The 27,193-nt window shown below is 53.2% G+C and overlaps 1 protein-coding gene across 8 annotated transcripts in view; it reads right to left on the bottom strand.

Moving 5' to 3' along the window:
- RALGPS1 (Ral GEF with PH domain and SH3 binding motif 1) overlaps nt 1–27,193 on the bottom strand; it is a gene marked incomplete at both ends in the record, with an annotated part of 184,679 nt that overhangs the window by 127,642 nt on the left and 29,844 nt on the right. For all 8 annotated transcript variants that reach the window (XM_084238997.1, XM_084238996.1, XM_084238995.1 and 5 more), the window contains 3 exons: nt 6,255–6,347; nt 8,885–8,974; nt 17,946–18,029. In XM_084238997.1, coding sequence (XP_084095123.1) covers nt 6,255–6,347; nt 8,885–8,974; nt 17,946–18,029 — 267 coding nt within the window. The remainder of the gene's footprint in view (nt 1–6,254; nt 6,348–8,884; nt 8,975–17,945; nt 18,030–27,193) is intronic.

Consider the following 27,193-nt stretch of genomic DNA (forward strand, 5'->3'; position numbering starts at 1 on the left):
GAAAGGCAGGCCAGAAGCAAGAGTCGTGCTAGATGCTGACAGGGGTACCAGGTCATCGGACAGGGCCTGGCTACAGACAACCGTCAAGGAGAGTTGATGCTAAGCGACAGCAGCAGCAGCTCATAACCGCCTCGCCCTTCCCATGCGCCAAGCAAGCTAAACACGCTGTGTGTATTTCTTTTAATCCTAATCCTGAGAGGCAGGTCCAGGCTGAGCCTGGGTCTTTGATGCAAGAGTCCACACTCGAATCTGCATGGGACACTGTTCCTCATTTCTTACCAGTCTGGGGTCCCCATGTCAATTCAGGTCTCATGGGACCTGTCTCTCGTAGGTGCTTTTTTCCACCCACATTCCCTCGGGGCTCCCCTAGGCTGGACAGGCATGTTCTGATGGGGTGACACTTGACAGCTCTCTGAGTTCCAGCACCCCCCTCCCCAATGTGTGGGGTCCTGCTGCCTGGAACCCCCAGCCACAGAGGCCCACGCACAGCATTTCCTCTCGACTCTCACTGTGGGACTCTGAGAGCCCTTTGTTTCTAACACTTCGTGACTTCCCCGTCTTGGCTTCCAGTTCAGCTTGGCTCCTCAGTGGTGCTCTGCGCAGTGTTTATTTGTGTTTGCGTGTTCAGAGCAGGCAGCTGGGTGGGAGCACTTGTTCCTCGTCGGCTCAGTCTGCCATATTGCTCCAAAGTCTGCTAAGGGAGCTCCTGGCACTCACTGTCACTTCCTAGAAACCTTAGTTAAATGACAGGCACACCAGTGTGAGCCGTCAAAGGCCAACGTGAGCAGGGCGCCCTGAGGAGCAGGCACCGTGACCCAGTCCAGGCTCTGGAGAGAGGCTGGGGGAGAACAGCACCACCCCCACCCGACGCAGAGGTGATGGCCGAGGCGCTCAAGCTGGGGAGAGCCCCGCAGGATGGGAGAGATTGGGGAGGGTATGAACTGGGGTCAGAACACTAACATCTAGTGGGTACGAGGAACAACGGCCGTCGTGGGGAGCTGGTCATGAGAATGGCGGGCAGAAGAGAACTAAGAGGGAAGAGAGGCTGTTTGAGAAGGGAGCAATCAACAGTGTCCAGCAGTGTGGTAACGTCAAGGAAGACAAGGCTGGAACGTCAGCAGAATTTGTGAGAAGCAGCGCAGGCAGGGTGCTGAGGGAAGACCAAGGCCGAGCCCCTGGGCTGCGCGTGCTGGTCTCCCCCGCCTTCCTCCCCTCTGCCCTCTCCCACCTGCCTCCACGGGAGCCAGAAAGCCTGAAACAAGCGCCCCACCACCACCACCTGCTCCAAGAGAGCCGGGGGGGGGGGGGGGGGCAAGGGCACCATGGTGGGGGGGAGGGACGTGGGGGCAGAGGCTCTTCCTGGAGGAAAGACCCTAAAACCCGATGCACGTGAAGGTCTCACATCTGCCTCCCCTGGTGTTTGCAGAGAGGCTCAGGCCGCTTGGGTGGAAGGAGCCGTTCACACCGAGGCACACAGTGATCCCTGGGAGTGAAAGCCCCGCCCCCAGGTGGGCTCCACCCTGCAGGCCAGGCTGCCTGACCATCGCTGTCATTTCCTCCTGCCAGAACTTCAGCTCTCGCGTTACTGCCACCGATGACGTGGACGCTGGATGGTTCAGTAGGAAAGAGCACATCACGGAGGGACCGGGCGCGGCAGGCGGGGCGGGTGCGTGGGTCCCGTGACTGCAATTGCTGTAAGGAGTGACTCGCCCCTGCCCTGGTCACTTACGATGAAGTCAGTCCCCTCCTGGGATCGCTCTGACCAAAACTGAGGCTGCACCATCTTCCCAGCTGCTCAGACCCCAACTGGGGGTCACCCTTCCCTTCTTTCCTCACCCAACATCCAGCCCGATGCAAACACTACCAACTCCATCTTGGGAAAGCCCCCCCAGCCTGCTTCTCTCCGTGTCCACATCACTGCACTCCTGGATCCCCCCTCAACTTCTAACAAGCCCCATTTCCACTCTTGCCCCCCCCAATTTGTTTTCCAGACAGTAGCAACAGTAATTTAAAAAACAAAAAGCAAAAAGCAACCATAAACCAGATCTGCCCATCTCCTCTATAAAGCCCTTCACTGAAGAACGGCCAGCGAGCTGCCCACGTGCCCATCTGCCCCCTTCCTGGCCTGGGCCTGGTCTCCTCCCCGCCGCACTGGCCTCAGAGTTCCATGAAGCTTCTCCCCTCTGTGGGCCTGGCACTGGACAAGGCTGGCTTCCTCTTGTCACTCAGGTCTCTACAGACAAGATGTCTCCTCAGAGAGGCCTCCCCTGGCCCCCATGCTGTAGGGGGCCCCATCATTCTGCAGTCCCCTACCCCGGCTTAGTCTGCATTGCTTTTATTCCCACCTGATATTCTTTGGCCCTGCCTTCCTGCATTTATCACACTTCCTGGGCCAGGCAGACGAGGCACCTGTTTATTCTCCCTGAATAAAGGGTTCAACTTCCCTGAATAGCATAAAAGTCCAGGAGGACAGGGGCCTTGACCACTGCCTCAGTGCCTGGCCTGGGGGAGGCCTTCATTAAGTTTTTGACTTGCAGGCTGAACCAGGACCATGTGAAGCATGCTCAGGGGATGGGAACTGGAGACACAGTTCCCGGGCCTCAGGTTTTGAAGCAGACAGTATTCCAGGATGGCCCCTGTGCTGGGCTAAGTGAGACCCTGTCTATGTCCTCCTGCGCCGGCAGAAGGCACTCCCTCTCTGCCTGAGCCCCCGTCAGCATTTTAGTAAGGCTGCTCTGAGTAAGGCTGGGGTGTCCGTGCCTGTCCCATACCAGCTCACCCAAACCACAGGCTGCCCTGCTCTGCAGCTGGTGACCCCTGACCCTCACTGGAGGTCATCTGCAGTGCAACCAAGAGGCAGGCCCCCATACCCCTTCCATCCAGGTTCCCCAGGAATAGCATCGGGGTGCTAGTCACTCCTCGATCCCAGGCCCAGCCTCCTCCTGAGCAGCACATGTGCTCATGTCCCTGCCCTGGGCCCAGTCTGACTGCAAGGTCAGGTGTGCCACCGACAAACCATGCAGCACTCTGGCCAAGAACACAACTGGGTCCAGCGAGGTGGGGCTGCAGCACCCTGGCTCGGGCACTCGTCAGCTCTGTGACCACGGAGCGGTCACTGCCCCTCTTGGAGTGAGGACGCTGGAGCACTGACTTTCGGGCTGTGGCTGGCGCTTCCACTGCCCCTGCTCTCCACGGGGCCTCAGGGGTGCCAGATGCAGGGGCAAGTGGGGAAGGTTCTTCCAAGAAGCACTCGTGACTGAGCACATCACCAGAAATGAACAGCCAGAGGAGGTGTGACTCAGCCGGCACAACATCCACAACTCAAACAAGTGCCCAGCTGGACACAGGGATTCAGAGAAAAGCCAGACCTCGTGAAGGAATGTGCCAGAGCGGGGAGACCTGCAGAGGCAGGAGACCTGCAGGGGCTGCAGAGCAGATATGCTGTGGCTGGGTTAGGGGCAGCGCGTGTCAGGAATACACAGGGGCCTCCACAGGGTTCCGGGGAAGGGGGGAGGAGGAGTGTTGGGGTGATCAGATGAAGGGGAGGGATGCAGTGTTTGGTCCCCTCCATTTCCCAAATGCTCTATGCCACCCACTGCCCTTGAACTAACAGGGAGAATCTGGTCTGGAAGAGGCCGAAGCCCCCGTGACCTTGGCGATGCCAGGCTGACACCCACCCAGCTGGTCTCCCACCTGTCGCCCCGACGCAGCAGTTGGCAGTTGTCATTTTGACTTCCTGGGATGCCACATCTACCCACCTTCTCCCCTGTAAGTGACCCCCTGCAACCGAGAAAACAGCCCCAAATCACAGCCCTTAGGAGGCAATGGGGAGACTTCTCAGAAAAAGGACAGAAGTGTGTTGCTGCCCAGGCCCCCTGTTGTCTGCCGGCATGGACACTCCGTTTCCTGGCATCCCCCCGGCTCCCATGGGTTAGATGCCCACCCAGGTGGCAACAACAACCACCCCCCCCCCCTGCCACCGGGGACTGGCGGACCAACAGAAGAGTGGCCAGAAGGCATCCTGCGAGGCAGCCTGTGCGACCTGGCTGCAGCTCTCGGGGGTCCTTGGACAGGGGTGCAAAGGCCTGGGGAGGCGCCAGCGGCCCACTGAGCTCGTCCTCACAGCCCCCAGGGGAGCACTGGATGGAGAGGCAGGTGTGGGGCTATTCTTGCTCAGCTCGGTGGGTGTGATGGCTAAGGGCAGGGACTCTGGAGCCAAACTGCTTGTGTTTGGCTCCAGCTCTGCCTCTTAGCTGTGGAAGCCGGCACAAGCCACCTCACCTGTCAGAGCCTCCGCTGCCTTATCTGTGAGAGTGAGAGCCACACCTGCCTCACTGGGCAGCCGTCAAGAGGAAATGGGTGAACATGGGAAGTCTCTGAGGCCGTGGCTGGCACGTTTTCTTCTGGCACATCCACAGGAAGAGCAGTTGGCTCACTAGGTCTGGAAGGGGGTTAGGTGAGGAGGCTCTTGCTTCTGAGTGCATCCTGGGCAGAAAGTCCATTCCAGGCTCTGTGAGGAGCTGTAGGATATTCATTTTCATGGCAGAAAGACCCCATCAATAGCAGTGGTGGCTCAGCCACTCTGAGCAGCGCCCCATCAAGCCACACGGAGCAGTCGAGGGCACTGTTCTGGCCCTATGCTGTGCCACACCTGGGCCATGCCTGACATCCCGGGGAGAAGGCCTGCCCCGCCAGGCTTCAGGATGGGCCCTGCCCCGCCCGAGTGGATCAGCTCTCGGCGTGGACCTCAGCCACCCCGCCCCTGTACTGATTCCCTACTGCCGTTGCCCCCTAGCAGCCTACAGGGGTTCCTAAGAACCATGACAGGAAGGTCTGTTCACCATGAAATCCGCAGCTCATTCCTCTGGGTCTGCGTATAGCTCCCAGAAGCCCCAGAAACAGTAACAGCATCTAAACAACGGAAAATTCGTCTGAAAAAGAAAGAATCTCCAAGCAACTTGAAAAAAGCTTAATGGCTCAGAGGGACTCAAGGAATCACGGGGCTGGCAGCAACTGCAGAGACGAGCGGCTTCCAAACTTGCTCCATCTGCAAGCCACAGCTCCACAGCACCTCACCTAGAAGCCCAGGGCACAGAACTGACACAAACAGAGCTGCTTTGCTGGACAGAGTATCACGCTATCTGCCCACACCCCCACTCTTCTCCCCCAGCCCCTGCTGGCCCCCAAGGCGTATCCAAGGAACCCCAAGGGCTCCGGGAAGCACTGATGGAAAACTACTCCTCGGGCGGCCTCTCTGCACAGCCTGGGGAACAGGCTCTGAATGGCAGGAGAACAAAGCCCCGTTTTCTGATTCCAGGCTCACTCTTCTTGACCCACTTGCTAGGGCTAGACCTCTGGAAAACTGCAACTTAAAGAAATGAGGTTCATTTCTGATCACCGACATCATAATCCCTAGTCTTTTAGAGGCCTCTGAACTAGCCAAGTACGAACCAGAGCCCAGCCCCACGGACCGGCGGAAAGATTTCGGAAATGAGTTGCAGAAGCACATCTGACAATTCCATACAGTTTCCTTCAGTTCCACAGGACATAAACAGGTCTTGAAAGGCTCGGGCTGTGTGGCTGAGAGACCTGGACCAGGCAGGCCAGGAGGTGAATGCTAATGAGCTATGGAAATAGCAATTACTTCCCCCATGTCAGGCAACAGGCCAAACTAAGGAGGATAAGGAGGCCTGAGATATTTTTAAAGTATTTTTACAGCAGAAAAACTTTCCTACAGACTCAATTATATAACTATCAGGCTCCACCTCTGAGCTGAAATTATCCATGGCCTTCAGGAAAATTTTTTTTTCATTTTTCCCTACATGAGGGTCACAGGTTTCCTCAGAGAAACTGTTAGCTGAAGGGCCAGCCATCCAGGCAGCTGTGAACCATCAGCCCAGAGACCTTCCTTCCCAAGGGCAGCCTGGAGCCTGCAGTGCAAAATGCCAGCCAAGGGGAGGGCAGAAGTCATGCCACTGACCCGGGCCTCCCACACATTGAAGGGCCCAGGAAGAGGCCCTCTGAGGGGCTCCTGACCCCAGCCCTGTCAGTGCCCTAAGAACTTCCTTGTCCGCAGAGGGGGCTGAGGTCACTGGAGGAGAGGGGATGCCCAGGGCACATTTTATTAACCACAGAACCGTCTGTCTTGGCAGACGGCAAAGTCAGAGAAAGCCTTCTGGGGCTTAGGAATGCAGGGCTTCACCAGCAAAATGACAGCCAAAATCAAAGGGGAAGTTTCGGGGAGATTAACTTACAGCCCAGGTTTTTGTCAGCCTGAAGATAGGTGCACTTTGCAATGCTGACACCACAGACATGAGAGAATGAAGGTTGTTGAGTTCGAGAAGTTTCTGGAAAAAAATATATGGAATAGATTATTTTGCTGCTATAAACAACAGACAAAAACATGTTCAACTGTTACCAAATGTTGTCATATTTATGAAATTCAATTACACTTAAAAATATCTCATGTAGAAAATATAGTTCTAGAATGTTCACAGAAACCATATGCTCGTTTTCTTTCAAACTGTCAAAAGGTTAGTCTGCATCCAAACATTCGCAGGGTTCCACGAGCTGACTGGCCGGGTGGCTGGACAGCAGCGTGGCTCAGCATGGCTCTGATAACGTCCTGTATGCTCTGTTTTCGAGGGATCCAAACGGTCCCAGCAGGATTTTGTAAACTGAAACCCCAGCTGTGCCAACAATATTAACATGGTCTTAGGTCATTACCTCAACACCCCGAGCAAGCGAGGCCAGGAGAGATGTTATCGCTCTGCCTAATCCCTCTCAGCTGGGAGGGCAGCGCTCCAGCTTCCCGTCATTTGACCATGCTCCTTGAATCAGACCCCAAATCGGTGAGAATATTTGGATTCAGTTCAGCCCCAGACAAGTTCCTGACCATGGAAGGCAACAGAAGGAGACCCCGGCAAGAGCGAACGCAGAGAGGTGTAACTGCTCTGCTCTTGGTTTACGCCGAGGGAGGCCCTCTAACAGGACCCGGGTTCTGCTACTCACTCTTGGGAGCCCTGAAAGTTTGGGCTGGCGAGTAGGTTCTCTCTGGGAACCAAGAGGCCTGGTTCCCGCGTCTCCCGCTACGTGGGTGTGCTGCCTGCAACGTGTGGCCTAATCCTCCTGAGCCCGCTGGGATCCTCGTCTTTAAAACGAGGACCGAGGATGAGAAACCTGGCGCGGATGTTTCCAGGGACAGAGAACGTGGCTCGCGGAGACCAGGGCCTGGTGTCAGGCGAGCGCCCAGAGGACCTCAGGAAGACTTGTTCGTCCGGCTGCCTCAGATACTACTTCTAGCCCATCTTTCCTGACCACATTCCCCAATCTAGGGAGGCTGGGTCCATGCCTGTGGGTCCCCTCGCAGCCTGTGCATCCCCTCAGCATGCTGGACTTGACTGGCCTTGCTCTCACGGGACTGCATGCCCCCTGACAGCAGGGATGCAGCCTATGTACCGCCACACCCCTAGTACCCAGCACAGTGCTCAGCGGGGCCTAACCAAGTGAACAAGTCATGAAAAGTCCTATGCCGGGTCCCCACAGCTCCACCCTCCCCTGAGATTTCTCCCTCACCGCACAAGTTAATGCTTTATTGCCCACTTCCTGTAACACTCTCGAGCTGCTTCCTGTGTGCAATAATAGCTTCTGTGGGTGACCTGAATTCCATCCCCTGTATCTCAACTGCTATGCTGGCCACAGAATTTCTTTCAGAGCTGAAGGGCCTCTGGGAGAGTATCCAATCCACTCCTCTCATTTTATAGGCAGGAAAACCAAGGCCCAGAGAAAGGAGGAGCCTGCACAGGGCTCGGTGCCAGTGCGAAGATCCACCTTGAAGATGGCAGAGGTGAGGAGAGGACTATAAGCTCATTCCCAAACTGAAAGTGCTGGGAGGGGGGGATCTGGAGCTGTACCCCCTGTCCCCCTCCTGCACCAGCACTGACAGCCGCAGGTATCAGGGGCCCACCACTGCTCTGGTCCTTCAGATGCGTGGGTCAGAAAGCCCCTAATGTACTCATCAACTATACACTTGACCTTCCTGGGAGAGGCGTCAGAGCAGCAACCCTGAAAGCAGAGAGGGCTCCCTCCACCCGCTGGCTGCGAGGCCCTGGGCATGGGTACCTCTAGCCTCCCCTCCCCTCTTTGGAAACGAATAATAATAACGTGAGTATTGAGTGTGATCATTTCGGTAAAGCAGCTGCTATGGCGCCTGGCCTGCGAGGGCCCTCAGGGAAGGGTGGACAGCCCAGGGTGGGTGGGAAGACAACGTGCAAAAGGCAAAGCGGCCAGAGAAAGCGCTGCATGCCCAGAGGTCAGGGTCAGGGACGTGAGGGAAGGAGCCTGCAGGGCCAGTAAGAGGAGCAATCCCGGCAGGCTTCTGGGATGACAACCAAGCTGGCAGGCGAGGGCAGTGGGGTGGGGGGCGCAGTGGGGGCAGGGGGGAGGGGCACAGACTTGACCCTGAGTCCAACTGGCCAGGACAGTGCCCATCAGGCCCAGGCCTTGAGCTCGTGCTGGTGGGGTGAGCGCTGCTGGGGGAGAGAACTGTGCAAAGGAGATGGCAGCACAGGCATCTATGCTCATGATGCCCAGCGACACCTGAAGTGAGAGGAGGGAGGCTGGGGTGCCAGGGGTAGCCTGAGGGCTCGTGGAGTCCAGGAAAGGCCAGGTAAGGAGACTGCAGGGTGGAGGAGCACACCACCACCGTGAGCATGGGGGCCGGGGAGCCGTGTGGCAGCCAGGCTGGACGTGCAGCTGCCTCTGTCAGGGAAGACAGGGCACAGCCCCTGTTTGAACCCCGCCCAGACCCAGAGCAAAGTACTGAAGAGACACATTTTTGAAACCATAAACAAAGGAAGGAGAAAAAAATAATAAAGCAGCTTACCTTGGCTATTTTCACAAAATGGCTCAGGATTTCTGCCCTTATTTTTAAAGTCTGTGCTGTTAGAATCTCTCGTACAACCCAAAAACTGACCTGGAAAGTCAAATACACACACACACCAGAAAAGCTGTTAAGTGTCGGACCACCACGGCACCCTTGCCCGCCACTGGGATGGGATTTCTAAGCAGCAGGGAGAGGCAGCCTAGGGGAGGCGTGAGGTCAAGGGCTCCTGGGACACCCAGCCCTGCACACGGGCCCCGCACCCTCAGCACCACTCTCCAGCACGGTCGTCATCATGACACACGAGTCCCCCTAAAGGTGCCACAGGGGAACGGAAAGCAACCGGACAGGACTCCTGAGCAGAAGGGAGGTTTTACGGGGAGACCATGGGTGGACAGGTGGACAGATGGCCAACAGCTAGACAAAGGGAGGACATCCTGGCAGTCACACCCAGGAAATGTACCTCCCAGCTGGAGCCCAGACAAGGGTGCACCAATATCTGCACAACTGTTGTGAATTTTGAGAGAACAGGTTTGCCCGATAATTTAAATGACACAAAAGTACATTTCAAGTAATGCGGGTAGAGGGCAATGCCTTTCTGGGGGCAGCACATCAAAAGGATATGTGAGCTCCCTTGGTTTCAGATCATCATTTGTGCTTGACCCTTTCATGTAAATCAACATCCGCCTGGGTCCCTCGGTGAACAGGAAGCTCATCTACCACTATGCAGTTGACTCACCTGACCCCTCAATAAAACACAGAAGGGGCTTGACGCCAAGAAATGCTGGGAGGTGGTTAGCGTTCTTGTTTGTGTTTCATTACTGTAACAACAGCGCTATGGGAAATACAGGTGCCCAGGAGCGCAATGATAGCGCTGCAAAGAAGGGGGAGCACTGGGCAGAGTATGGGGGGGGGTGCAGAATTAAAAGGAAGGCGAGGCATCTAAAACCTCTCACTCTTACAAAGAAAAAAATAGCAGAGTTAAGAAATCAAGCTTACCGCTATAACCAAATATATCTCTTTACTGAAACACTGTCATTTTTCAATGAGGCAACAAGGAAAGAGTAACTAAGAATAAAAATTTGCTTTTGATATTAAGCAGGAGTGTTATAGAAAAGCATTCCCAGCCTAATTATCTGTGGTTGCCTCCAGGACATGCCTGGGTTTCCATAGAGTCATTTTTTCCAAAATCTTGCCTAAAATTAAGTTCAGATTCAAATGTTTATTGATAGTTGTGGAAGAAAGCTTTTCTGGATACCAAATCATTTGCCCATAAATCTTACAGTTTGGTAATGAGCATTTTTATGCCACATAATCCCAATTGTGATCGTTTATGTGTATAATTTAACAGATTCCTAAGTGCAGAAATGGCATATTTAAGGCATAATTATGGAGCGTGGCAGATCTGGCTCTGGTCTGCCGCCATGGTTCATGCAGCCTTGCTGGGGGCAGGCTCCAGGCACAGTGGCCCTTGCCTGATAAGGAGGTGACCAAAGGAGGAGGCAGAATCCTCCAGAAATTACAGCATTAGGAGACAGCTGATGACAGTGGCCACAGAAGAAATTCAAAATCACGTGGAGTATGGAAGAGGAAAGGACAGAAGAAGGCTTCTTGGAGGAGGCAGGCCCCGAAAGCTGGGTAGACTTGCAGGTACAGAGAGCAAGTAAAGACTGGGTTGATGCCTGTGGGGTGGGGGTGGTTTGGGAGAGTAAAGCAAGAAAAAGGAGGTAAAGGCCAGGCTGTGGGGGGTATGGAGCAACTAAGTGAGAAGGAGCCAAGAGAGACACTACTCTAAGTGGGGAGGTCTCCAGAAACTTCTGAGCTGAGGACAAGTTAGATCCTTCTGTGGGGGGGCAGCAACACCAAGCAGGAAGTTAATGCGACAGCCTAAGTTAGGGAGGTGGAGATTCAGCCAGGGCCACGTTAAAGGAAATGGAGAGAAGGGCAGATGAGAAAGACATTAAAAGGAAGAACCAGCATAGTTTTAAATAATTTTTTAAAGTATTTTTGGGCCTCCCTGGTGGAGCAAGGGGTTAAGATGCAACCTATAAAGCTATCTGCAGCCACTGCAGCCCAAGTTCAATCCCTGGCCAGGGAGCAGCCCACATGGCGCGGTAGACCTCTCTTAACTCGCCCGCTGCTCCCCTCAGCAGTGTATTTCAGTCAGTCTGCCTGCTCTGTTCCCCACTCTGTCTCTGGTGAATCCTCTCACCCCCCACACCTCTGGCCTGTAGCCCAGTTCTTGTATGAATGAATAAATTAATCTTAAAAAAATAAAAATACAATAATTTTTTTAATATTTTTTAATTCTTTTTTCTTTTTAACTACAAAATTTAAGAGAGGCTTAATGAGGAAAACATGAGATAACAAGAGGTAAGTGTAAAAGAAAAGATGGCTGGCACCCAGTTCTCACACACAGACACCACGGCAAATGCCGGCACGCAGGCTGCGGGTGCTCTTTCTATCGACGTACACTTGTCTTTTCCAAGTGCATTGGTTTGTTAATTGTATCATGATGAGAAATGTGTTAAAGGAATATTCTTCTACAACACAGTTTTCAGCAGCTGCCAAGGAGTTCAGCATAGGGATGAACTGTCATTAACTTATGTCCCCCTGTTGTTGGACAGGTTATTTCAAATTCTTTTGTTGTTATAAACAACACCATGGTGAACATCTTTACACATTTTTTTTTTTTTTTTGCGGTCTTAGGATAACTTCCTGTAAGGCAGAGTAAATAAAAGTATGTGGACATTTTTTAAAAAAAACTTGGCCTCCAAAAGTCTATTTGTTTCTCCATCAACAAGTTGGAGCAGATCCCTGTTCCCATACACAGTTGAATACCAGTTATTACAAGTCTTTTCTCCTCACTAGTCCAATGGACAAGATAATATCTCCCTGTTCCTATTGTGCATTTCTTTCATAATTACATAACTTGTTTTTGCATTTTTTTCAGTTAATTTTTTTTAAGTATTTAAAGGTTTTTGTACAACTCACCTGGTGAATTACCTGCTCAGACCCTTCATTCATCTCTCTGTCATGCTATTTGTCCTCCTACTATTTGACTGGCAAAGGTCTTTGTCTATTAAAGACAATGTGTTAATCATTTTTGAGTCATACTTTGCATCATGAGTCTGGAGAAATGGGTATTCATACACTGTTTTGCAAATTATAAATTTATAGGAACATTTTGAAGTACGAATATGTCTCTCAAGATGTTATAGTTTTATTCTCCCTAAAATGTTTATCCTATGAAAATACAGAATTTTTTTTTTAAATACTGAAATTTAGAGGACACGTGTACAAAAGCTCACTGTTTATGAAGCAAAAGAATCGAAGAAAACCAAATGCCAGTCAACAGGGAGTTGGCTACATAAATATCAGCTCACACTTTGGGAAGTAGGGAGATGTGTTCCACCTTCATGAGGGCAAAGCATCTACATAAATTATTTGGAATTCTTCTGCATGCATGGGAAGTTTGTTCCCTATTTATTCGTTTATTCAATGCTTTATTCATTTCAGTATGGACTCGTGGATATTTACACGTCGGATTATAATCCAACACTGAGATTTATTTTGTTGCTCATATTGAGGCCTTGGCCACTGAGACTCTTTCCGTTGGCTCCTGTGCCCCTTTGACATCACCCCAGCGCTGTTTTGGTTGGTCTGAGCACTCCCTCCTTGCTAGACTCATCCTGTACATTCTGTGCCCCAGTCCTGAGACCAGCCATTTCTCCAAGGAACTTTGGTTGCCGTTATTACATGATGGCATTAGAAGCCAAGGTCTGGGTGCTGGGTGTGCCTGTTGCTGGGTGTGCTTGTTGTTCCTGCAGAATCATGGCTTCTAGGTCCTCTCCATTGGCAGAGCAAGGAAAAGTGCGTGTGTCATAACTCGCGTATCTGTCTCTGTATTCCCGCATGTAACCATCTGCATCTCTGCTGACACCTCCTACCCAGCCTGTGACCTTACGGGTTGCTGTAGCCTTCTCACCTTGCGCACCTGTCACTTCCTACCCCACCAGTGAGAAGCCTCCCACCATGTGCGCCCACCTCCTTGACTGTTCCAGTTTGCATGAGCAGTAGCTCCAGAACTGTTCTCCTTCCCCTAGGGAAACAACTTAAACAGAGCACAGGACTTAGCTCCATGTCCCTTTGTCTCTAGTATCCGCTCATCCCCTGAGTTACTGCAGTCACTCACTCATGCAGCTGGATTCTTCTGCAACATTCTGCACTGCATTCTAGGGCCCCTTGATCTCCACAATGAACCCCTTTAAAGTTGCATACACCACGGATCACTCTTGGTGCTGTAAAGTTCTATGGGTTTCCCCAAATGTGCGTCATGTGTCCAACTTGATCTGCAGACCAAGTTGGGAAGAGCTGAAATATTAATGGAGTCTTCCGGTCTAAATCACAGGGAATCATTTCACCACCATAAAAGAGTGCCATATTTTACCTACTCAGTCCTCTCCCCTTCTCAAACTGTGGCAACCAATGATCTGTTTTATCTGTACAGCTTTAACTTTTCTAGATTTTTTTTTTGACATTTTCCAGAATGTCAAAGACAGGGGAGACTGTCTGTGTGTCACCTTTTTAGACCATTTCTTTCACTTAACAATGTGCGTTTAATATTCATCCATGTCTTTATATGGCTTGATGGATTATTCTTATTTTTGCAAGGGAGAGGGGATGAACACAATTCTATTGCATGAAATTAGCAGTTTTTCTACCCATTCACTATTTTTTTTTATTTTTTTAATCTTTTTTTTTTTTAATAGAGGCATGTTTTATTTATTTATTTGTTTGTTTGTTTTGTTTATACAAGCACTGGGTACAGTCAGAAGCGCGGGAAGGTGAGAGAATTCACCAGAGCCAGAGCGGGGAGCAGAGCAGGCAGAAGGACTGAAGTACACTGCTGAGGGGAGCAGCGGGCGGCAGGAGAGGTCTGCGCGCCATGTGGGACCCTCCTCCGGTGGCCGGGGAGCAGCCGGGGATCGAACCGGCGCCGCAGAGGCTGCGGGCAGCTTCGCAACCCAGCGCTCAACCGCTGCGCCACCAGGGAGGCCCTCTACCCATTCACTATTAAAGGACACCTTAGTTACTTTCAATTTTTGATGATCATGAATAAAACTGCAATAAGACTGTGTGCGCTGGTTTGTTACTGGGGTGGGATTTCGCCTGTGCCATCAACCCAGGTGAGGGGCAAGTGATGTGAGCTCCCAAGATTCTCTGAAGAACGAATGACCATGCTTGGTGACTGATGGGCTATGGAGGGAGGGAGATGACAGGGCGGGGCCCGGAAGGGTCCTCCTTCATCCTGGGCAGCAGCGTGCTCTGAGGTAGTGGGCACAGGAGGAGGAGCAGTTGTGTGAGCAGGAGATGAGCTCCCCGGGACATGCAGGCTGAGCCATGCAGCAGGGATGGATACTTGCTCTGGAAGCTGGGGGAGGTGTGGCCTGAGACGCAGATACAGTATCACCCATGTTTGAAGTTGTGAGAGTAGATGAGATTAGCCACAGGGACAGAGGCCCCAGTGAGAACCGGGGGTTGCTGACATGTAAGGGGTGGGCAGGGGAAGGGAGGCTGAGAAGAGCAGCGTGGAGGCAGGACGAGCACCCAGAAAGGGTGATGTCCTGGAGACAGTGCTTCAAGAACAAGGAAGCACCCAACCTGGGTCCACCTCACCTGGATAGGACTTAAGGTGTCCCATGAGGTCAGCAGCGGGGAGACCAGAGGCCTTAGCAAAGGCAGCCCCATGGGGATGTGAAGGGGAAGCTGGGCCGCAGCAGCTCAAGGGGTCGAGTGAAAGCTGGAGAGAGCAGCTCTGGGGGTGCCCAGTCCAGTGGCTCTGAGGACAAAGGGGAGAAGGGAGGGGCTGCAGGGCCCAAGACGGCCAGGAGGACGTGTGTGCCTTTTTCTCATAAGTGGCAAAGCCTTGAGGATGGATGGATGAGAACAGGGAGGTTACAGATGAGGAGAGGAAGTACTTCATGAGGCCCAGGTAACCCTGGGAGAGGCTGTAACCCGAGGAGCCCTCCAGGCGAGGAAGAGGAGGCAAGTACGGGTGGGGTCCAGAGACCCAACGCGAGGAAAGGACTTCCTGAGGCCTCAAAGCAGGTGAGCAGCGAGTCCGGGCCTCCCAACCCCTTCCTTTCTTGGCTCAGGGCTCCTACCTCTCTGCACTTTTTCTTTCTTTTTAAAGATTTATTTATTTATACAAGCACTGGGGTAGAGGCCAGAGGTGCGGGAAGGTGAGAGAAACCACCAGAGACAGAGCAGGGAGCAGAACAGGCAGAAGGACCGAAATAGACTGCTGAGGGGAGCAGCGGGCGAGACAGGAGAGGTCTGCTGTGCCATGTGGGAATCTCCCTGGCCGGCTGGGAATCTGCAGAGGCTGTGGACAGCTTCACAGCGCTGCGCTCAACCCACTGCGCCACCGGAGAGGCCCATTCTCTGCACTTTTTCTAAGCAATCATTGTTTACTACAGATCAAGCACTGAGCTAAACCCTTTACATCCTTGACTTATATTTGATCTTTAAACACCACTTGAAAGGTATTGGGCCAAAGCACTAAAAGACACACAAGATGGACCGGCTAAGGTGAAGGTTCGCTTGATTCCCTGCGACCACAGCTTCTCTGCCTCCTGTCCCCCACCTTCCAAAGAGTCCATGCACCAACTTCTGGAACACAGGGGGCAGTGGGTCCACTAAAATTAAATGCAAAGTCATATACCTCTGCATTTATCTGGGGGCAGGTTCATATGCGATATTATCAGCTTCTCAAAAGAAGCCAGGGTCCAAAAAGGCTGACAATTTCTGTGCCCTGGTGAAAGCCCTGGGGCTGAAACACAAGCCTGGCCCTTACAGGCCCTCAGTGAACACGGCTGAGCTCTTTTCACCTCAGCCGCTCTGAACAGCGCCAAAGGACCCCAGTGCCAGGCAGAAGCAGGCACAGTGGGACCTGACCAGGAGGCTGGCCCTGGGGTTCTGACTGAGCCACAAGGAGCCTCAAATCCATGGCAAGCTTCTTCTGATCTGCTGATCTCCACATTTTCTCCTTTTTCTCCCCGAAAATGTCTGGATGCTTGCCACACGCCAAACACTGTGCTGGGTGCTCGGCATGTGTCATTTCATATCTTCAGAATAACTGTGCATGGTGAGTATTACTGTTTTCTTGTTTTCTCATTTAGAGATAAGGAAACGGGCTCAGAAAGGTAAGTGACCTGCTCACCCTTATCTGGAGTCTGATGAGGAGCCTTGTTCTCACATCTGAAAGTCTGTTAGGAAGGGATGCCAATCAGTTCCTGTCACAGAAAGTAGCCCCAGCGGCTGACCAGGCCTGGCCACTGGCCAGCCTCCACATCAGAGCCTCCTGGCTGTGTCCAGGGGCCTCACTGAGAGGCTGCAGGCCTACATGAAGACCACTTCTAGGAGCCTCCTACTGGGGATACAGGACCATGCTCTGGCTCAGTTCGGCCACTTGGTGTGAGCTGGACACAAGGTGATCCTCGCAGAACAGACTGCATCCCTCTGCTGAGCTGCCCGGCCTCCTTGCAGAGCAGGTGACATCAGAGGCGTGGGCCTCCCCGGGAGCCCTGGTCAGAGCTGGAACTGAGCTGGCTCCCAGTCCAATAGTTTCGCTGAGGAAACTCTGAATCCCCTGACAGTGTGAGCACATCTGTTTTGGTTTGTTGTTTTTTTTTTGTTTGTTTGTTTTTCAAGACTAAGATCAGTTGGAAAGGGAAAGATTTTTTTAAGGGAAGAAAAAAGAAGTAAAAGGCTTCAGAACCTCTTTTCAAGTCAAGAAGTATGTAGCCCCAACTGCAGATGCAGCTAGGCCTTTCTTAGCTCCTATTACATCTCAAAAACAACAATAATGAGAAGGCTGGCCTCGCCCTTCAGACGCGGCGGGGGACCTCTCTGAGGTGGTAGCCAAGGCCAGAAGCCGAGGAGGGCTGAGCAGGCCTGACACACAGGACCCGGCATTTCCGGGTGGGCAGGCCCAGCTGGAGAAAGGCCGAAGGGAAGCCAGGCCCATCACCCAGAGATCCAGGAAGTCACACTGTGCAGCCCCTGGGCCAGTGACCTCATTTGAAACCCGAAAAACAAGAAGAAAAACAAGAGCAGCACCATGGGGGGTGCTGGTCCATCCAAAGTGGACTTGCAGGCAACCTTGTCCAAGAATCACGTTCTAGCAGGCCTGGCTGAGAAATGAGAAGCCCACTCCCACAGCTGGGCCCAGTCTACATCACCATCCAGTAAGTAGGGAGGCAGGTCTTGCTACCTGGGGCAAAACTCCGGGTTTGTGGTAGTCTGCATGGGACTACAAGCTACAGAGAGCAGGCCGTGAGGAACTTGGAGAAGTTCAATTCAGTTCAAGAAGTATGTCCTGAGCCCCGACATTTGCTCACTGCACATGCAGTCACTGAGTGTCGACTGTCTGCCGGACATGGGGTGGGGGGCATGGTGATAAGCCAGACAGACGTGGTTCCTGTCCTCAGGGGCCCACAGGCGGGCGAGGAAGATGGAGCGCAAGGAGTTACACAACATGAGGACACATGAGCCAAGGCCCCAAGGAGAAGCGCAGGGTGCAATGACGGGAGCCCTTACACAGGCTGGGGACTCTGGGGGCTTCCTAAGGAAGGGACATTCAGCTTGAGATCTGTTTGGGAGCTGAGTTGGGAGGACACATTCCAAGCTGAGAGGACAGCTCTGGTGCTCCATGAGAAAGGAGGGAGGCCAGGATGACAAGGCACAGCACAGAGGGAGGAGGAGATAATGAGGCCGGAGGGGAACAGAGCCAGCTCCACCTGCAGGAGCTCGCAGGGCATCCCGGGGTGCTGGGACTAGAGCTGAAGTAGAAGCCACGGAAGTGACTCAATTGCGGAGATGTGCCAGTGCCACCTACTATGTGCAAGGGGCTGTGATGGCACCAGCGTAGGGAAAAGTGGGGCTCAGAAAGATTTTGGGTCGAGGGCGGGGTGCCTGGGACTGAACCCTGGAGGGACTTCCAGCGACAGGGGACAACAGATCACTCTCCCAACAGGCACATGCGAGGCGCGCTGCTTACCTGGTTAAACCTCCTGGTAAAGGCGACAACGTTGGGGGCGAGACTGTGTTTCTCCTTCTTACTCCACCCACAGCTGGCTAGCTCCTAGGAAGCACAGAGTCAACTTCAGCAGTGATTCTAGCCAGCAGGCAAAACACACAGGGGCAGCTGACTGGAGCATGGGCACAGAGGTGGGGAAGGGCTAAGCTCGACTCTGCAGAGAATCCAAGGGTCTCTCCCTTGTCCCTGGAGAGCAGAGCTGGGGCTGTAGGTGGAGGTGCATCCTGGAACCCCCAGAGGTGAGGGTAAGGAGTGGGATTCTTTCCTCCATGACCCTGGCCACATTTCCCAGGACTTCCATGCCAAGATTCTTAACCCCACCACTGCCACTCTGCCAGCTCCCCTGGGACAAGAAGTCCCTTCTTGTATTTATTTATTTTTTTTTGTGGGACCCTCACCATTGGCCGGGGAACGAACTGGCGCAGCAGAGGCTGCAGGCAGCCCCGCAGCCCAGCACTCAACCGCTGTGCCACCAGGGGAGGCCCCCAGAAGTCCCTTCTTAATGCAAATCACCCGAAAGCAGACAGAACATCCATCAGCAGGACCCCTCCCTCCTGCCACCATAATGGACTCCAGGGCCCCAGGCCAACTTAAAATCTGAAGAATCTTTAATTTCATTGGCTGCACAGCATCCTCCATTTCTTCAGAGAAACTTCTGGGGTCATCTTGGAGTCCATCCTGAAGTCACACTCCCCCCATCTCGCATAACCCAAAGGGGCAGAAGGAAAGGTGCCCTTTAATATCTTCTCCAGGGGCCTTGTCTTCCCTTTTTCAGCGGGCTTAACATTATAATTTAATACCATTAACGTTATAGCAGTGAGACTCGTTCCTTCCCTCCAGAGGAGGGGGCAGCTGCCAGGAACAAGCTCACGGGCCAAGGAAAACCCATCACGCAGATCCCCAGCATCCGCAGCCTGCACCTTGGGGAGCCCCTGGAGGGAAGGTGGCGGAGTCTACAGTTCTCTACCCTGAAACTACACACCTCCTTTTAATTCCTACCAGGCCTTGCTGTAATTAGTGACTATGGCCACACACCTGGAACTCTCAGGCTCTTTAGTGAGAGTCAGCTGCCTACCAGCTGGAACAGATGCAGAAGGGGTGCCCTAGGAAGTCGGGGGGTAGTGGAAATGGCCGGAGCCACACTGTGAGCAGCTATGTCTGAGGTGCCCTGTCCTTCAGATGCTTCTCAGTACCCAGCTAGGAGCCACGCACAGGGGCTCACTGTGAGAAGCCCAATGGGGGCAGTGGGTGGCTCTGGCTACAAGAGGAATGACCTGGACTCCCGAGCGCTTGGGCACCCACCAGGAGCCCTTGCTGGCCACTCACTTCCATGAGACATCATGGCCTCCCAGTCAACTCACACACCAAACACAACCATCTGTGATGCCAAGTCACTCACACCCAACAATTTAGACCCCGAGTCATAGCAATGACAACGACATTAGCCAGTCTCCCTTGTATCGGGAACGCCCCACAGCCAGGCTTGTCCCACCTGCTTTCATCAGGAGCAAAGGGACGCAGCACCCGCGCCCTGGAAAGAAGACTGACTCCGCATCTTTGCAAAAGTAGACATGAGTCTCTTGAGATGTAGAATTTGCCTGTTCACCATCCTTCTCCTTGTTTTTAAAACATACGTTTGAGTCTCTTTTCAAAAGCCTAGTGACCTACTGCAGCGACATCTGCCCCTCCCGCCCCGGCCCCTGAAACATTGGTAATCATCTCGCGGTGCACTTCGTTGCCCTCTTGAAGTTTCACCGCACAGACAAGACCCTCTGGAAGCCAAAACCAGTCCTGGGAGGCACTGATCACAGTGAAGTAGAGAAGACAGTTCCTAAAACTGACTTAGGAGAACTGAGGTGCGGAAGCTGAGGCTGTTAGTTGCTCTCTCTCTTTTTTTTTTTCCTGAATTCTTAATCAACAAAAAAATTGTGTGTGTGCGCGCGCATGCATGCTTCTGTACACACTCTGCTTCGTTCAGTGTGTAGCCTTAGGAAGGCATCCTGAGGGAGCAGCCCTGGCCTGACCCTGGCCACAACACACAGCGCCCCCTAACCCCGCACACCGGCTATACGATGCTTATCTTCTCGGAACCCCAGTTTTCTCACCCAAAATGGCCATGTTACTAAATTTTATCTGTGAAGCTCATTATAATGATGAGATGAGGTTAAAGCAGAGCCCCCGGCGCAGAAGCAGCACGTGATACGGGCTGTGGCCCCCTCTTTCCAGTCGCACCTGCCGGCTCCGTCTAAGGGCAACACTGATTCTCTCCCCACACCACCTGCTCCTTGTCCTGAATTATTAACACAGTCTATTTTGTTATTTCTCCTTCATTTTGCAGACAGGAGCCAGATTCATCCCCTCTGCTCTGGACATTTCTAAGACTCTCACTCAAAAACGGATTGGGCACTTTGTAGGTCCTGACAATTCTGAGTGACCTTGCGCAGCAGAAGACAGTACACTGGAGAGTAAAACCTCCACAGAGCAAAATGCATTGTGTCTGGAGGCTCCATGACAAAATGGAATAAAGGTCGCAGAGCCAAAGACCTAGCTCAGAACTGCCAGGGTTACTTCCTGGTGACCCCAGAGGAGTCAGCCTCTCTCAGCCACCATTTCATTGCTGATGAAAACAGGGCTGTTGAGGGGCCTCCCTGGTGGCATGAGGGGTTAAGCACAGCACTGTGAAGCTATCTGCAGCCTCTGCAGCATGAGTTCAATCCCCGGGCAGGGAGCTACCCACATGGCGCAGCAGACCTCTCCTGTCTCGCCCGCTGCTCCCCTCAGCAGTGTATTTCAGTCATTCTGCCTGTTCTGTTCCCTGCTCTGTCTCTGGTGAATCCTCTCACCCTCCCATACCTCTGACATGTACCCCAGTTCTTGTATGCATAAATAAATCTTAAAAAAAAAAAAAGACAGGGATGCTGAAATGAACTCTTGGAATTCAGGCAGAGAACAAAAGATGTGAGCCTAATAAAGGAGGTGGCATGCGGGGCACGGCTGGCTCACAGCGGTGAGCTGAAGGAATTGGGTGTGAGCCACCTCGGTCTTAAAGTCTCCCAAACTTGGTGCAGAAGGGCTCATCAAGATGTCAAAAGAGATGAGGCCCTCGTATCTATAGTGAGACAGTCCTGGCCCAGCCTCTGGCACTGCTCCGCTCCTGTCTGTGGCCTTATAGAATTACGAGATCCATCTGTGTAAAGTAGGTTTGGAAAATGTGAAGTAATAAAACAAAACTCTTCCAGTCACTAATGCCTAAAAATGCCCAAGCTATGGAACTGATTTGAGTGTAATTAAGTTAAAATGGACCAGAGGGGACAGGGCTGGTTCTACAGGGGAGACAAGGGCCTGGGCTGAGGCTGGGAGGGCCCTGGTGAGCCACTCAGCTGGCCCTGGGCTGCCGCACCCTCTGCCAAGGGCCCCTGAGGTTGCCCGGGCTGAGCTGGGCTCCGGTTCCCTGGGGTGGTTGGCTGGATGTGCAAGGAGGGGAAGAGATGCCTCTGGGGGCGTGTCCCCAGCTTCATCAAGGAGAAAAACTAAGTTGTGAGAAGAAAATGTTCTGCCACCGAGTCTGTCTCCTCTCCCTTCTCTGGCCCTGTGCTGCCCAGGATCCCTTTCCTCCCGGGGGGGAGCCCACCCTCACCCCCTACTGAAGGCCTTGCCCTGATGCCTCCCCAGCCTGTGTCTTTCCTGGCCTCTCCTATTTCTGCTTCCACTAGCATTTCAACAACACAGCCTCTCCTCATAGCAACAACGGCCGCGGTGAGGCTGGTAATAACAGAAGGTTTGCCTCCAGTTCCTGCTCTTTATTCTCCTAACAGGGGAGTTTCTGGAGAGGTCTGTGGGCCTACACTGTTCCACTCTGCTCCCTGCTCCACTGACACTATGCCCACTGCCTGCAGGACTCCCCACAGCCCAGCCCCTCGGCCCCCACACCCAACCCCACCCTACCTTCCATTCTGCCCTTGCCGCTTGGCACTCGCACTCAGCACCTTATTTTCCAGCTGCCTTCCTGCTCTTCTGGCACATGTCCCAGCCCCACCTAAACCTGTCCAGGGTCTTCCGCATCCTTCCAGGCCTACACTCCCGCCTGAAGGTCACATATACTTGCACAGTTTCAACTGCGTGTCTATGTCCAGCCCAAGTTTCCCTCCTACGCTCCAAACCAGATTTCAGCCTCCTCCTGCAGCCCACAGGCATCCCAAAATCAGCAGGCCCAGAACCAGAAGGGCATCTGAACAGCTGCCTTCAATGAAATCATGAAGATGAGCTTCTCTGAGACATCCGTTCTGACGGGCCAAAGACGACATTTACTACGAAGAAACTACAGCGGGGGCGGGGGGATTCCATGACCTATGTGAAAACAACTTTGTCCTACCGCCCCCTCTGCAAGTGTTCCCGGTGGCAGCGCGAGTCAGCACTGCTCGGAGGCACACAGAGTTGGCCACTGTGTCATCACACCGCTAGGAGGGGCTGGAACTGGGGTTAAAGCCCCACACCAATTCCAGAGCCCAAGGCCCAGTCGGTGTGAGAAAAGCTGGAGCTCAGAACAATCGGCAGCAGCTCCACTGGCGAAGGGAAGCGAAAGGGGCTCGTCAGCGACTTCAGGCAACACATGAGGCAAGGACATGCCAGATGCTCAGGGGGAGACACCTGCCAAGAAGCCCCACCCGGCGGGGCACATCCAGCAGGGGGACTGGGCAGCTCTAGCAGATCCTGGCAGATCTGTATACACGTCACTAGAAACACAATAACTAGCTTCGTATTCTTATACAACCTTAATGAGGTTAATGAGACAACCCTAATGAGGCCATTAATCAAATGTGCGAGAGCAAGATCGCTCATCTGTGACTTTGAAACAGGTTTCAAAAGGGAGAAACTGATTCTGTCATCTGTCCCTGTAACCAACCCCGAATCACTTACAATTCTTACTGTATTACGTCCAAAATAGGTGAGATGGTCACATGGCACAGGACACAAAGCACTTTCCTCCCAAGACCCCCTGACAAAGCACGGAAGAGACTAAAGCCTGACGAGCGAGAGATGGGGAGAGGGGTCAAACCCTCAAACAAGAGATGCCCGCACAGCACTGGGAACCAGCATGGCATGTGATGTAACGTTGTGATCTCCCTCCATCCCTACCACCCACCGTGTATGGCCTGGGGGCACCTAAGAGAGGCACTTGGCTCGGAGTCATGTTGGACAGTGACTGCAGGACAAATTAATTTTTGCCACCTCCATGCAAAAAGTAGGAGGGGGAACGGCTGCTGCTCTGGCACCCCCAAAATAAAGCCCCCCTCTTGCTGGCATGCGGATCCTGCTCAGCACGCAGACCCATGGTGAAGGGCCACCCCCAGTCCTGCCAGTGCCACCCAGCTCTCCGAGGCAGACTCCTGGCTCAGGGGAAAGAGCAGGCGGGAAACAGCAAGGACAGGCAGATGCCACCCGCCACGGGGCACATGAGTCTACACCAGCAGAATGAGAGAAAAAGACCAAGGTGAATGGGTGAATGGGGAAATGACCTCAGGTAAAAGGGTCAGTTTAGAAATGGAGAAAAAAGTTGTAACTTTCTAGTGTGCCCAGGCAATGGTTAAGAAAATGAAAATGTATATAACCCAGTATCAGGCAATTGGTGAGGAAGCAAAGGAGAATCTGGGGGCCTAAGGTCACCAGCACCCCCCTGAGCTGGCCGCTGAACAGTGCTTACAACAGTCAAAGTGGTTTGTTGACTCTGAACCTTCAGAGTCCATGCAAGGGACAGAGCGACGGACTGAGTTGTGGCTCGAAGGCCCAACGCTGCCAAGTTCACCTGACGCGCAAACACACAGCTGAGGGTGGTGGGGAGCGGACCCGTGCAAGAAAGCTCCAAAAGCAGCGGGGGAGCCCCTGGATGAAGCCGGCGAGACAAGAAGCTGGGGCTGCCGAGCCCACCCTGTCCAGCTCAACCAGTGGAGAAGAGCAGGCCCGGGAGGCTGCCAGGAGCCGGTCTGGATATCCTCTGTCAGGGGATTATCAAGCACAGGGTGACTTTGAAACAAAGTTTAATAGATCACAGTGTTACAAAAATGAAACAACGGTTACAACATTACATTGTAACTCTAAAATTAAATTTTAATAGTTGAGTAAATACTTCAAAATATTTTTTAAAATTTCATAGTCCTAACCTGCACCTTCTGACCGAGCGGTCTTGGGAAAATCAGGACCTGGGCTGGAGCACATGCCTGCCCGGCAGGGAGGTGCTAAGGCTTTAACGAAGTGAAAGGCAGAGGGGGCAGCAGCTAAGTGGGAAGTCAGGAGGTTCATGGACGCGGGCCCGGAGCCCGGCCTGTGGTGGACGTCAACACAGGCGGCCACACTCAGCCCGGCATGGGGCAGCCCGTTCTCCCGCTTCATTCCCCCAGGTGGACGCCTGAGGCGCCTCCCGGACCCACGCCCTCCAGGCTGTGATGGGCTGAGGCATCTTTAACTCATTTCTTAGAGGAGGAAGATGCTGGGTGATGACAGGACGAGGAGAAAAGACAACAAAGGAAGAGAAGGAGAAAAGGCAGCAACAGCAGTAACAGTTTATGAAACGCCTCTCCGTTCATTTACCAAGTGACGGTCCGTTTCAGGAAAGACCGCAGCGAACAGCACCACCCTGCTCTTGCTTTTTTACAGTCTCCAGGAGGGAGGAGAGATGAGAAAAGGGCAGGAGTCAGAGGCGGTGAGCCCCTGCTCAGGACACTCACAGGACTGCAACGCAGCTGGCTTGGGGGGGAGCTGTGCATGCAGGGAGGCAGCAGGCTCTGTGGAGGAGGCCCTGGGCAACGGAAGTGTGAAGCCCTGAGTCTCAGAGAAGCGCAAGGCCGCCAAGACTGATGGGGCCACAAGCCGGTAGACAGAGGGAGGGCGGTGGGCGGAGGGAAGGGGGCCAGGTCAGAGCCCCACCTTGGGGGCAGACAGGGATCGGATCTTATTCTGAGCTGGTTGTGAAGGCCCCAGGGGACTGAGGCTTCCCCTGTGCACAGGCAGCCCGTGGGCCTCCCCCTGACCCCCCGCCCTCCAGCCAAGGACGCGCCCCTGCTGTCCTGTGACCTGGTTTATACTCTAATCATGTCCACGGGGAGGACCATTTCTCATGTAGAGTAACTGGCTTTAGTAATTTGAAATAAACACCTGCCGGGGAAGAGGCAGGACGCAGGCAGAATGAGCATGAGGGCCAAAGAGGGTCCCGGCATCCCTGGCCAAACCACAAAGAGGAGGAGTGGGGACAAGGGGGTGCCCTCTGTGGAGTTGGGGGGGAGGGAGGTCAGCGAGTGAGCGGAAGTCATTCACCTCTCTCAGCTTGCAGCCACGCTGTGTCTATAGAGCAGCCACTACTGCCTCACCAAGTCTCTAAACCACCATGTGCTAAGGTGCAGATTTAGGGTCACGAAGATGATGCAAACTTCCCCAAACATTCCCTTTCCAGGCCTCGTTCTGCGCAGCCCTGCACGATGAGAACCAGCTGTCCAGGCAGCCGCCAAGGCAGCCCTGTGAACTGTCTCCCGACCGCGTGACGGGCGGCCAGGCCAACAGCAGCGCCCGCTCGGCTGCCCGCGTCCCCAAGCCCCAAGCACGGTCCCTTTTCTCCACATTCCTGGGAGATGCTTTTTTCCAAATAACACCACTCACATGTTCTCTTTTTAGAGAGTATACTCTTTGTTTTTCTGATTTGGGACTTCGTACATTTTCACTGTAGAGAATGTGGGCCCTACAGAAAGCCCTGAGAAGAAAACGTAAACCACTCCTCAGCCTAACACCCAGTAAAACCCAGAGTGTACACTTTGGTCACTGCTAATGACAGTTTCAACAATGGGGGGTACAACTGAGGGTCGCTAAGTGCCAGCCACTTAATTAATGGTCTCGCCTACATCTAGCCGTTGCTCACCGGGTTCTCACAACAACCCAGCGAGAGGAGATGGTGCTCTGCCCCACTTCAAGAGGAGGCGCTGGAAACTCAGAGAAGCTCAGTGCTGATCTGTGTCAAAGTGAGAGCCAAGAGCAAAGCTGGGTCCATCAAATCAGGAGCCCAGACTCTTAGCCACAGAGCAGCCCCGTCCAGGGAGGTGGCCACTGCCCCTCACAGTCTAGGGGACATGTGAGCGTAAACACACACGTGCACACACACACACACACACACACACTGCTGCTCTCAAAAACTGAATGTCCTCCATGTCTATGGCTTGATGACCTGCCTTTGCTCTTGCTACACTGCACACATTTTCTCACACATGCCCCCCCCCAGAAGAGTCCCTATCACACACAATATCTCCTTGAAACAGTTGATGATTTTGCTTTTCCTCTGAGCTCCGGGAGAAAATCAGGCTTGTCTTCCACTCAGGCACTTGCCTGCATTTCCCAGCCATGCACAGCTCCCTGCGGCATCCACCTGGCCCCCGCAGGTTTCAGCACAACCCCTGCCTCGCACCCTTTGCGCTGCGGAACACGGGAGGTTTTTCTGGAAGTACCTGCTTCCTGGGAAGATGCAGCTCTGATGCCTTCCCTTTTTTGGCCAACAAAAACTCTGCTAAGTCTGGCGAGCATGCTGAGAGCCACACTGGAAATGGGAAAAGTGAACTCAGAAGTTCCAGAGCCACATGACCTTACCAGGGAGTCCTCTCAGGCTTTTAAAGAACACATCGTCTTCATGCCAAATAACTATTCCAGAGCACTGGAGGTAACGGAGGGAAGCCCGAACCCCAACGCCTCGCAAATACAGTAAAAGGAGGAAAAGAATCATCCTCCTTGAATGAGCAGGTTTGTCTAAGAAACACAAGAATAAGCCACTGTTAAGAAAACTACTAACACCATAACAGCACATAAAGTAATCTAAGAAGAAAAAAGTGATACAATCCTCTCAGATACTGAAAGGTAAGAACAAAATGCAACATTTATTTGAAAATTTAAAAAGAAAAAAAAAACCCAGAACATTTGAAACTTTTTATTTTTTAGGATTCATTTTTATTTATACAAGAACTGGGGTACAGGCCAGAGACACGGGAGGGTGAGCGGACCCACCAGAGATAGAGTGGGGAGCAGAACAGATGGATGGACCCAAGACACTGCTGAGGGGAGCAGCAGGCGAGGCAGGAGAGGTCCGCCACGCCATGCGGGAATCTCCCTGGCCGGCCGGGAATCAAAACCATACTGCAAAGGCCGCGGACAGCCCCACAGCGCCGCGCTCAACCCCCTGC

The sequence above is a fragment of the Talpa europaea genome, assembly GCF_964194135.1.
Source record: "Talpa europaea genome assembly, chromosome: 7".
NCBI lineage: Eukaryota > Metazoa > Chordata > Mammalia > Eulipotyphla > Talpidae > Talpa > Talpa europaea.